The 12,765-nt window shown below is 39.6% G+C and overlaps 1 protein-coding gene across 16 annotated transcripts in view; it reads left to right on the top strand.

Annotated features, from left to right (window-relative positions):
* Positions 1-12,765, top strand: part of MAP3K4 (mitogen-activated protein kinase kinase kinase 4) — a 138,887-nt gene that overhangs the window by 51,286 nt on the left and 74,836 nt on the right. For 4 of the 16 annotated variants that reach the window (XM_070256501.1, XM_023633024.2, XM_023633025.2 and 1 more), the window contains exon 1: positions 7,405-7,571. The exons of the other annotated variants lie outside the window; for them this stretch is intronic. In XM_070256501.1, coding sequence (XP_070112602.1) covers positions 7,420-7,571 — 152 coding nt within the window. In that variant the 5' untranslated portion in view covers positions 7,405-7,419. Of the gene's footprint in view, positions 1-7,404; positions 7,572-12,765 lie in introns of those variants that run through there. 16 annotated transcript variants of the gene reach the window in all.

Here is a 12,765-nt window from a genome sequence, read left to right as displayed (position 1 = left end):
CTTGTTCTACATTTCTTAGCTTAAAACAGTATGTATGTTTTTCCTCAGATAGGCAGCCTTAAAAAGTTCAGTGTAAATAAAAGTCATGTTGATGCATTAAATTTTTCTTTGCTATTTAGTCCTTAGCCCATCTGCGTTACGTGTGCGCTGGCCTACCCCTTATTTTCTTTTCAGTAGAGCAGATAAGCTTGACAGTACTTGTTAAGCCTCCGTTTAGGATCAAATCACTGATCCCTTTGCTGTACCTGCTATCATTAATCCTTGTTAAATGCTCAAACACTAACAGTTTGATTGTCTGGAAAGTTTGAAAAAGGGCTTACACTGCCACGTGTCAGATCTGATAGAAAGCGTTTTAAGCAGCTTTGAATTCACTGCTCTGGAACTCTCGGGTTAGGGGTCCTTGAAGGCCGTGAGCCTGTTCTTCCATGTGGCTTTGGTTGTGCTTTTTGTGCCTCTTTCCCCTCGGGATTGTTTGGAGGGGAGGATCCTTAGAACATCGGAAGAGCTGCCAGGGGGAGAGCTCCGACGCTCTGGTGCTTCTGCTGACACAGTTCCCTGGGGCGTAACTCTAGAGGTGCTTGTGGGCGAGTGATGAGCGAAGAGGACAACAGAGAGGGTGAGTGTGGGCTGCAGGAGCCAGAGGTCCAGAGAAGGAAGAGGAGGCGGCAGAAAACAGGCTTTCTTACTCAGGGGAACCCGCTTGTCCTGATGGGCTCCTAAAAGCAAAGACTTAGAAAGATTTTGAAAGTAAAATGCTTTTAAGGTCAGTTTCTCTGGTGCATGAATCAAGTCGACTCCTTTAACGAGAGGTTCCCAAACAGGCACTGAAGTTATCAGCCTGCAGTGAATCGATAAAGTGACAGTGTGGTGATTTTTTTCTGTACAGTTAAACTTATTTTCCAGGGTTAAATTGTATGTTTTTGGAGATGATGGTGGCAGTAGATGTCTACATTTTTAGTATCTTTCTTGGCAAAGTAAAATGGTAGCAGCCCTGTGTTGGTTCCCTTTAAGTACCCCCAACCCCCATCGCACCGTTAATTTTGGATATCATGTCTTGAACTAAAATAATTAATTTAGAAACTGTTTAGTGATACTCATTAATCTGAAGAGGTAGGACCTCAGAAATAAATCGGGGAAAAATACTTCTGGAAACATCAGAAACATTTGCCATGAAGCTTCAGCCCGAACAGTGAGCTTTTACTTTGTAAAAGATGCCCTTAGAGTTTTACTTGCCTCTTTGAATACCTAGGTGTTCTTTAACAGAAAACCAAAAGGAATATGTGTGTACTGAGGAATGGTTACTAAAAATGGAGAGTCAGTAGCCTGATTATGTGAATGAAATTTAAAAACTCAACCGTAACTGTAGCGATTAGAAGTTGAGATGGCTCACTTCTTCATCCCATCTTACCCATTAAACCTCCTGTACCATTTAGTCATTTCCCTCGCAGGCTCACTCGTGTATGAAGTGCCTACTGTGTGTTAGGCAGTGCTGCGCCAAGACCATGGACTGCAGTGGTGGGTGAAATAGACCTGGGCTCTGCTTAGTTACCAGGCCCTCGGAGAGCTTTGATAAGGCCCTCGGAGCTTTCTGAGTTGGAGATCTCCCCACCCTCAGATTTAGCTAGAATTAGGGAGGCCATGAATTTCAGTTAAAGTCACGTTTGTGAAGAGACCTCATACTGAATGCTTATATACATTTGCCACTCAACAGTAGCAGAATTTGAGGCATCTTTAAGCTTGAGGTCCAGGCCAAGTAGACCTGCTGAGCCCCTTCCCTTCTCGAATATAGTTTCCATCCACACTGAATATCTTCCCAGTTCCTGAACATGCTGTTGTCATTCTCAGTTTCTTGCCTTTGTGTAGATTGGTGCCTGTATGTCAGCTGCCCTTTCCTCTCTATTCTGTTGGAGTCATTTCAAATGGTACTTATCTTATGAATATTCCTGTATTCCCCCAGGCAGATAGTACTTTTATTATATATAAGCGTGATGTAAAAGATTCCCTGCCTCCAAGGAAATTATAATCTAGTTAAGGACAAGAGATAAGGTAATGGAAACTTTCTAATTCATGGTCTGGTACAGAAATGGTAATAAATTTACATGTGTCATCTGCCTGTGTGCTATCATTCAAGTGGTGTAATATGTTTTCTGTAAAGATTACAATGAACTTGTAAAATAGATGGGCATTTTCAAATGAGGAGAGTGAATCTTTAAGAAGTGTGTTAGTTTAGAATACGTGCAGCCAGGACTCAGGTATGTTTGTTATACTTCAGAGTCTATGAATCTCTATTTCTTATGCTGTCTCCTCAGGCATAAATGTGAAAGGACGTGGTGAAGGATTTAAATAATAGTTTATTATATCAATATGAGATATCACAAGAAGGATTAATTGCTAAGTAAATTATACAGGGGTGAGAAAAGGTCATTTTAGGCTAAGGTGGGCATGAAATATTATCTGAACATATTGTGAGCATTTGCCGGGTTAGTAAAAATATGAAAACGTCCTTTTTCAGTGCTGCATCGTACTCGGTTTTGTGGTTGTATTGTGGATGACTTAAGTTATTCCCAGGTTCTCACTGTTCGGATGGCACTGCTGTGGACCTCTTGGTGCACAGCTCTGTCTACTTTTGTAAAATCATTTCCTCAACATAGAATTCAAGAGGAGTTTGAACACTTTTAAGAGTTTTACTATCTAATATTAAACTTTTCCTTCTGGAAAGATTGTACAAAATGTAGAGGCTGTGAATAGCGCTTACCTTACTATACTCTTTCTGGCTTTGAGTGTTACAGAAAGTCTTTGCTAATGAAATAGGCCAGAGAGAGTTATCTTGTTCTAATTTGAGTGTCTGGTTACTAGCATAGGTGGAACCATTTTCATGTTTTATTGCTATTTAAATATATTTTGTGAATTACCTTTTTGTATTCTTTGCTTATTTTCCTCTTGATATCTTAGGGTTTTTCTTGTCAGTTTTAAATAAAGCTTTTATACATTAAGGACAATTTTTTTTCTCCAGCTTAACTTTTTTTTTTTTTTGAGGAACATTAGCCCTGAGCTAACTGCTGCCAGTCCTCCTCTTTTTGCTGAGGAAGACTGGCCCTGAGCTAACATCTGTGCCCATCTTCCTCTACTTTGTATGTGGGACGCCTGCCACAGCGTGGCTTGACAAGCAGTACATAGGTCCACACCCAGGATCTGAACCAGTGAACCCCGGGCCACCAAAGTAGAAGGTGTGAACTTGACCAGTGTGCCACCGGGCCTGCCCCTAAATAATTTCCTTTAAATTTTCTTCCATTTCTTTAAAGCTAGAAAGTCCAACACACGAAATTAAGGGAAAATGATGTCAGGCCCATTTTCTAAAAAAATACCATAAAATACATTTGCTATGGTATTTTATGGAAAAATGGTATAGCTGACATATACTGTAAGCTATGAAAGATATATCTCCTTTTCGCTCATTCACCAAACCGTTGTGTCCATGTTTACTTAAAACCTTTTTCTCTAGAAGGTTTTGCCTTTATTGAATTTAGCGAAAGCCTTGATTATGAATCATTTAAATTAACCATGTGACTAAGTTATGGTTAGTTTGTTTTAATTAACCACTTTAATTAAAGTGTGGAGAGTGTGGAGGTTAGTGTCATTCCAAACATGAAACAACAGCGTATTACAAAAGATTGAAAATTACTCTTATTTGGTTAACTTCTTGAAATTTATGTGATTTTTAAGTCAGTTTCTTGTAAAGCTAGTGTACCTGGTTGGGAAGGGGGTTGTCTCTGTTCCGTGTGGAGTGGAAGCAGCCTTTTAGCTGGGGCATCGATTTTGAATAAGCTGTGCATCTGACGCTTTTATCCTTTGAGTGTCTAATGTATGTTGGGACGAGGTATTTTGGAAAGAACCCTCCTAAATGTCTGGTAAATATTGTCTAAGTCAGTGCTGCTTAACCTTTTTTGGTTTGTAAACTGCATTTGAGAATCTGTTGAAAACTATGGATTCTTAACTCTGAAAAATGTACGTGATAAAAATTTGTATTCAGTTTCAGGGCACTCGTAGTGCCCAAGATTGAGGTATAAAGTAATATAGTTTTGATACTTTAACTATTTTTTACATTCCCTATATTTTGTACATGTGGCATTTAATTATATACTGTGAGACATTTCTTTTCTGAAACTGTATGTGGGGTTTATATTTGGAAAACACAGGATTTTAGGCTTCACAATTCCAGTAAATTTCACATTGGCCTTATTTATTCAACTACGATTACCAATTATGTTCTTCTTAGCGAAGAAAACCATAAAATTAAGCACAGGAGCTTTTATTTTTTCTTCTAAAATTTTTTAAGATCCATTTAAGATTTTTCCCAGTTTATGTAGTTTTTAATTAGAAGAAAGTTATATTTTTCATGGGACAAACTTTATTTGTGTGTGTATCTTCAACTACATCTTTGATGTTGGGTAGTGTTTTAGTTTGTAGATGTCAACTTGCCATTTTTAAGGATTTCATAATTTGTAAAGGTGTTGTTCCTCTCAAGTGAACAATTCTCTTTCTCTTTTGGGTCCCGGCAGGTGAATTGGTCTTGTTTATTGGAGTGGTGTAGACAGAATAGCTGTCTAGGGTGACTTCAAGACCAAATAGTTGAGAAGTCTAGTGTGTGAAGAAGTCAAAGTAGTGTTAGAAAGTTGTGTATGTCTGTGTGCCTGTCTGTTGGGGTAAGGTGATGTGGTAGAGGCTTTGACGAGAAAGGCAGGTCCACTCCTGCCCGTCCCTGCCTCGTGCCCTTCATGGCGGCACCTTCCTGTCAGGACGAAGGGCACGGCGTCATCGGACCACCGCCCGCTCCTTTGGGTGCTCTTGCTCACTCTGCCCGCTCCGCTCTGGGCCATCATGGTCATCGGACCACTGCCCGCTCCTTTGGGTGCTCTCGCTCACTCTGCCCGCTCCGCTCTGGGCCATCATGGCCTTTCAGTTTCTCAGATGAGTCGTGTGCTCTTCTGTCTCAGATCCTTTCCACGTGCTGTTCCTTCTGTCTCAGCCACTTTTCCCTTCCCTCTTCCAGTCAGTGCCTTCAGAGCTTTGAGTCTCTGTTTAAATGTTCCTTCTTTAAAGTCTTCTTTGTTATCTTCCTCCCTATTCTCCAGGCTTCTTTTCAACTGTAAATAAATAAATCGTTAGAATAGTGATCCAAGAAACAAAAAAACCGAAAGTGAATAAAATAAAATAACATACATTTAAAGATTTGATAGCGTCTTCTATCTCATCTCCTAGACAAAATCCTGTTCTCAATGAAAAAAGTTAATTGTTAATTCAGAATTACTCTAGGGGTAGTTTATGCTCTTTTTTAGACATAAACACACAGATTTACATGAAATGAACAGAAACACCAGGAGCCTGATCTGATAAATGCTCTCTTGGAGGAACAGTGAATTGGCGTTCCAGCGAAGGCAGGGCGTTGTTCTTATCCTTGGTGGGGAGGTGAGTAGTTACCTAAACGAGAGAGGATTTGGATTAGATCTTTGATTGGATATGCAGAAATAAGTGGGCGAAGCAAAATCCTCACTTTTTTTCCTTTCTTAAATTGTAGCCAAGCTATGTCTCCCTAGACCCTGAGTTTAGATTCAGGGTCTCATCCAGGCTAACACCTTCATTTATAGGTGAGGAAATTTAGACTTAGAGTGGTTAAAAGGTTTCACCAAAGATGTGAGCCCTAGAGCTGACCAGAGACCTAGATCTCTGAACTGTCCCCCAAGCTTTTTCTCCAGCCCGTAGGGACGTCTTTCCACAGGGGGGGCAGTCCTGCGTGCCTCCCACTGGGAAAGGACAGGCATCCCAGTGACCTGAGAGCAAGTGGTGGGCCGAGGGTGGGAGGGCCTGGGCCTTGGGGTGACACCAGGACTCCAGTTCTGGCCCGGACACTTTCCAGTGGAGCGGACAAGTTCCCTTTACAACTCTTCCTGTTCTGAAACACAGTGATTGTGATAGTACCTGCGGGGGTCATTGGGAAGATTACATTGGATGACATTTGTAAAGTGCCTAATTGAGTGCCTAGTATGTAATAGGTGTTTGATAATGAATACCTCTCATAATCAATGAGAATTGACCTTCTGGGCAAAAATCCTTTCCTAAAATGGTGCCATAAAGCTCTGGCGAGGATTCAGTGAGATTATATATGATATTTAGCATAGTGCCTGGCAGATGGTCAGTACTCAGTACCTAAAGGTAGCAATTATACTGTTAGAATGAAAATTTTTTATTACTGTGTAACAAATTGTACAGCTGATTAGAAATGTAGGTAGAAATCTGACACATATCCCAGTTTTGGAAGGGCCGATTTTAAATGGCATTTCTTCACCTACCACTTACATTTTTTTTACAGCCACAATCATTAGTTATATTGATTAAAAAAATTGCTTAATTTTATAATTAATGTTATATTTTTCATTTAGTCCTGGCTCTTAGTCTTTAATACTTGTACAGTAGCACCAAATTTATTCACCATTGTCATGGAACTATTCCATATAATGTAATTAAATTAATTAATTTTAAAATAAACTTTTAATTTTAGAATAGTTTAGATTTAGAGACAATTGCAAAGATAGTACAGAAAATTTCCATATATCCTGTGCCCAGTTTCTACTATAGTGAAGTTTTACATTACTATGTACATTTGTCACAACTAATGAACCAGTGTTGACACATTATTTACTAACCGCTGTACTTTCTTCAGATTTCATTCATTTTCCCCTAATGCTCTTTTCCTCTTCCTGGATCCCATCCAGGACACCACATTACATTTAGTCATCATGTCTCCTCAGCTGCTTCTTGGCTGTTGCTGTTTCTCAGACTTGGCTGTTTTTGATGACTTCAACAGTTTTAAAGAGTACCAGTCAGGTATTTTTTAGACTGTTCCTCAGTTCAGGTTTGTCTGGTGTTTCTATCAAGGTTTGATTGGAGTTAGGGGTTTGGGCAGACGACCACAGAGGTGAAATGCCCTCTGGTCGCATCGGGGCACATTACCATGATGGTGTTCACCTGGATCACCTGGTGGCGGCCGGTACGGAGTTTGCCAGGGTTCTGCCCGTAAGGTTGCTTTTTGGCTCTAGCTTTCCATAAAAGTGCAGCCCACACTTCGGTGGTGGGGAGCCAAACTCTACCTCCTTGAGAGGTAGTGTCTACATAAATTGTTTGGACTTTTTCTATCCAGGAGATTTGTCTCTTCTCCCATTTATTGATTTAGTGATGATTTATATCAGTGTGGACTCGCAGATTTATGGTTGTAATCCAGGACTGTGTCATTTGTTTTCTTGCGGAGATTGTTCCAGCTTTGGCCAATGGCACTTCTTTCACTTGGCTCCCCGGTCCTTTTACTGTGCTCCCATTGGTTTGTTGTTGTTTTTTGAGCACTTCCTCACTTGCTGGCACTACAAGATGCTTCAGGCTCATGTTACAGCTTCCTTGCCCCAGTCCTGCACCAGCCATTTCTCCAAGGCGTCCCGGTTCTTTTACTGGAGTGTGGCATTGGACACCAAGATCTGGCTCCTGGATAAAAGAGCTCTTTCTGTGCTACTGTCAGCGCAGAGGTGAGAGATTTAATGTCCAAATCGTCCTAATTGCTTTTGTCACTTTTCTTTCCGTTTTCCTTCACTCAAATCCCTGGGAGAAATACAGAATATGCTTATGTTTCCTAGATTTACCCCCCTAGCAGTTGGAGTTCATCTTTTGAAAGTGTATGTGTGTCATAGGGCATATTTACAGTTAACTATTTTTAAAATCCAAGTTAGGAAAAAGGTAACTTGAGCTAAGGAGATTCAGACAGCTCCTCTCTTTCCTGCAGAAAGTGGCTCTTCAGTTACTTGATTTCTACGAATGACAGGGAAGTGTAATTCATGATATAAATTTTTTTTCCACCAATAAACTCAGAATAAGGGAATTTAAAAAGTATTCTCACTTGTAAGAAGAATGGGTGAGGGACATCATAATTAGATTTTACTTCCTTTAAAGTTTTAAACATTTTTCCTGTTTCTCTTTAGACTCTGTTTTGTGTGCACTTGGCAAAAAGACCCTTTGTTTGTTTTTTCATCCAGCTGTGATACAGTTTTTCATCTTCCACATTTCCCTGGCGTAGCCCCAAGTTCTCTTTAGTTAAGCCTAAACAACCTTTGAACGAATCGTCACTTTTATTTGATATTGCTTTTCTTTAAATATTTTTTTCATTGGCATTTTCATTGTAAAATGCATCCACCACGAGACTGAAGTGGCACTTATTTTCACTTCTTGTATTGAAAGGACACCCTCCACCTGTGTTCTCTGAGTCACTTCCCCTGTACAACCAGGTGTATCTGAGAAGGGTTTTCATTCTGTTTTGATTGTCTCCTTGCCAGTCTGTACACATACGATGGAGTATTGATTTGCAAAGCTTTGGCTAAAGATATAGATATAGATATACTCACACTTTTTGGATCTGGTAAAAATAAGAAGGCACACCTGAAAAATGTCTTATTCTTTGTGCTCTTGTTATTAAATACTCAACTGTTTGCAGCAGAATTGCAGAAATAAGGGAAATAATCACATTTGTCTTTCATCTGTCACTTCTCTCTCTCTCTTTTTTGTTCTAGCTCTTTTTGGATAGTGTTCTGGTTAAGCAGAGTGAAAGATAATAATATGAAGTCTTTAAAGCATTTTGTTGTATTTGTTTATATGATTTTATAAGAGTTTATTTTCTGAAAGCCTTCATCTGAAAATATTTTTTAGACAGCTTATAATTATTTTTATTTCTAATGATGAGCAAAGTTTATCTGTATGGGGTGATTTTTTTTTTTATATATATTTGTTTTCTATCTTTATGTTTCTTATTTGTTCTACTTAGTTCAGGACAGATAAAGTATTCTTTGTATAAATCTATGAGTGAAATAAAAGACCTTTTTTTTGGTGAGGAAGATTGGCCCACAGCTAACATCTGTGGCACTCTTCCTCTATTTTTTATATGGCATGCCACCACAGCACGGCTTGATGAGCGGTGTATAGCTCCACACCTGGGATCCGAACCTGCCAACCCGGGGCCTCTGAAGCAGAGAGGGTGAACTTAACCACTACACCACTGGGCTGTCCCCTAAAAGACTTTTACCAGAAGCTCTAAGTCAGCAGGCCTTATCTACTCTGCCTATCCCTTTCCAAGACCTAGTCCTATCCATTCCTTCTATAACACATCCCGACTGCTGCTCACAGCATCACGAATGCTTACTGCTCATAGGCTGCTCTCCAGAATGCCTGCGATTTTGTTCCCACTAACTGAACTATATGCTTATCAAGAGTTCCTGGTTTGTTCCTAAATCTATTGTACATTTTATTGTTAATTGCCAAGTTTAGTAAATTATTATACAAATATAGGAAATGTGAATGCAAAAGAGAATTGTAGTTTCTACATAAACTAATTAGGAATGCTTTGGAAATTCTCAAGATAGGTCACAAAAAGAAAATTGCTATCAAATTAGGTATAAGAGAGAACTGTTAAAGTTTAGAAAGGAAAATCATGAAAATCCAGAAGCATTCCTCCCAAGAAGTCTTAAAAGAGAGTGGGGATTGCAGATGGTGCACTTTGGTTGTGGTGTATGTGACGAAGTCGACTTGTGACTTCTCTCAGGGAGCCACACTAAGAGGCAAGGCTGTGGCCCTCATCACAGTAGGATTTAAACTCATTCTTGGGCTTAAAGTGAAAACAGAATGTTTCAGTTTTGTGTGTGTGAGAGTTATCTCTTACAATTTAACAAACCATACTAAATCTGAATGGCTTCAAATAAAAACCATTTTTTATCTGTTAACGATATTGAGTGGTTCTTCTGCTTCTCATGCTGTTGGCTTGGGCTCAGGGACAGCTAGAAGGTCCAAAATAGCCTTACTCACAGGCTGGCAAGTTCGTGCTGACTGTCAGCTGGGAGCTCAGCAAGACTTTGACCTAACTAGCTTCTCCTTCATGCAGCCTCCCTTCCTGGTTAGGGTGGGCTTCCAAGACCGTGGCATCTCAGGGAGGTTGGACTGCTGACACGGCGGCTGGCTTCCCTGGGAGTACAGAGGTGGCCTTCTTAAGGTTCAGGCCCAGACCTCGCCCAGGGTCACTTTTGCTACATTCCATTGGTTAAAGCAGGTTACTGGGTCATCCCAGATTCAAGAGGAGGTAGTCACGCAAGGGCGTGAGTACTGGGAGGCCAGGTTCATGGAGGGCCTCCAAGAAAAGCCACCACGGATGTTTCCTTTCTTTATTTGCGTGTTTTATTTTTAATGTTTTTAGTATATATTTTTAAAATTAATGGCTAACCACAAGTCCCAGTGACATTTGATAAGAAGGCGTCCAATAAATGAAAGTGTTTACAAGCAAACTTATAATAATTTGATTAAGATGTATTCAAACTAGTAAGCGTGGGGATGTAGGGATTTCAGCCCACATTATCTGATTCCCATCATTATTCCTTACACCATACTCCACTGCTGTCATTGGGGTCCGTAGACGGTCTTCTTGGCACCTAGGGGTACAGTATCACTTAACTTTATTGTCAGAAAACAACAATCTTTAATTCTTGTAACTTTTAAAAAATTACATTCTTCAAATAATTAAATGCAACTATATTCTAGTAGAATTTAGGTAATGATTAAGTCTAAACTATCAAGGGTAAAATTATTTACCTCATAAATTCATTTATTCAGCAGATAGTTCTTGGGACATAATCCATACCGGGCGCTGTTCTAGACGCTGGGGAAACGGTGGTAAAGAAGACAGACAAGGTCTCTGCCCTCATGGAGCTTCAAGTTTACTTATGGGGGATAGTTTCTTGTTCATTTCCATAAGAAGTATTTTAAAAAATATCTGCTTCTGGGGGCTGACCCTGTGGTGTAGTGGTCAAGTTCACACGCTCTGCTTTGGCAGCCCAGGGTTTGTGGGTTCTGATCCTGGGTGTGGACCCAGCACTGCTTGTCAAGCCATGTTGTGGTGGCATCCCACATATAAAATAGAGGAAGATTGACACAGATGTTAGGTCAGTGACAGTCTTCCCCAAGCAAAAAGAGGAAGATTTGCAGCAGATGTTAGCTCAGGGCCGATCTTCCTCACCAAACCAAACCAAACCAAACTACTTCTGTTAAAAAAATGAATTTTAGTTAAAAAACAAAAAAGTCTTGCATGTCTATCCTGAAAAATAATCAAGACTCACTAGGTTTGCAAAGACCCTGCACTGTGAATAAAAGGAAATGTTAAATAGTGAATGTTGGATAAGCTTGAGGTTTGACAAGAGCTCACCTGAAAGTTAGCTGATAAATGTTTAATTATAGGCTGATAATAAAGATCAACTACCGTATTAATTAATTGGCCCTTACAATACCAACATGCAACCTCAAACTTAGCTGAGCTCCCTTTGGTTTTTACTGCAGGCCAAGCAAACTATACAAGTTCTTAAAAAAAGAAACTCAAAAAATCCACTTCCTCTGCCTGCCTCCCCCTCCCTCCTTAGCCCTCAATAGCAGAAGTCTCCCTTTAGTTATTACTTAATAGAGAAGAGGTTCGCGGGGAAGCGGAGGTGGTGGAGAGAACCTCACACAGGTGAGAACTGTACTTCAGAAGTGAATAAAATATTTTATTTCTAAGGACTTAGCTAAAGAACTTTTAATGAAGTTTTTTTTTTTAGGGCTTTTGCGAAACCGCAGATGTTTTCGAACTCATCTAATCCAGCTTCATCATTTTATAGATGAGCTATTTCAGGCACCATGTGGTTTACCTACTATGTCAGAGCAGAACTATTTAACCCCGAGTTACTTGAAGTTTTGTCTTGTCTTCCACACATCTTTCATTTAAAAACTGCACTAAAGCCCCTTGGATTGAGTTCAAGACATAGTTTTCTTTGACCAGATTCCAGGTCAGGTGAACAGTACTTTAGCAAAGTTTTATGTTAAAAGAGTGAAGCACTGTTTTATGTGACTGTCAGAAGTTTAGTACAAGAAAGACATTTTACATTTGTATGTTTTTAAACACAAATAAGGCAAATGTTTCAGGGCAACTGGTGTAGACCTTGTACGACTTTCCTCATCCAAAATAATTGGTATCCATGGAAACAGTGTGAACCAGTCAACTGACCGCATTAGCTCATCTCACATGAGCTAATACAAAATGGGGTTTGGGATGCTTTTGGTTAGTTAATTGAAATGATGCAAGTTCTTTTGAGCTTACCACTAGTATTTATGTTCCTAGATTTAGTATATAAATTTTTTTAAGGAAAAAAGGAATAAAGTTGCTTGATTTCCCCTCCCACCTCCCTTTATGTATTGCTTCTTAGCCCCCAAACTAAGGGTTTTTTGCTCTGGCTGCTTTTAAGATTTTTCTCTTTATCACTGGTTTTCAGCAATTTCATTATGATGTGCGTAATCAAAAACTGGTAGTTTTCTCGTAGTTCTGCTTGGAGTTTGCTGAATTACTTGGATCTGTGAGCTTATGTTTTTTTCAAATTTGGAAAATTTTCAGCCTTTATTTCTTCAAAGATTTTTTTCTGTGCCTCCCTTTCCTTGTTTTGGACTCCAGTAACACATATGTTACACTGCTTGATATTGTCCCACAGGTTCCTGATGCTCTGTTCTTCTTCTTTTTTTCCACAATCTTTTTCTCTGATTAATTTTGGATAGTTTCTGTTGTTATCTTCAAGTTCACTGATCTTTTCTTCTGCTGTGTCTAATCTGCTTGTAATCCCATCCAGAGTATTTTTCATTTCAGGTATATTTTTCATCTCTAGAAATTCC

Source organism: Equus caballus, chromosome 31 (assembly GCF_041296265.1).
Source record: "Equus caballus isolate H_3958 breed thoroughbred chromosome 31, TB-T2T, whole genome shotgun sequence".
NCBI lineage: Eukaryota > Metazoa > Chordata > Mammalia > Perissodactyla > Equidae > Equus > Equus caballus.
The sequence above is the reverse complement of the archived record's forward strand: the minus strand, read 5'-3'. Positions and strand labels throughout refer to the sequence as shown.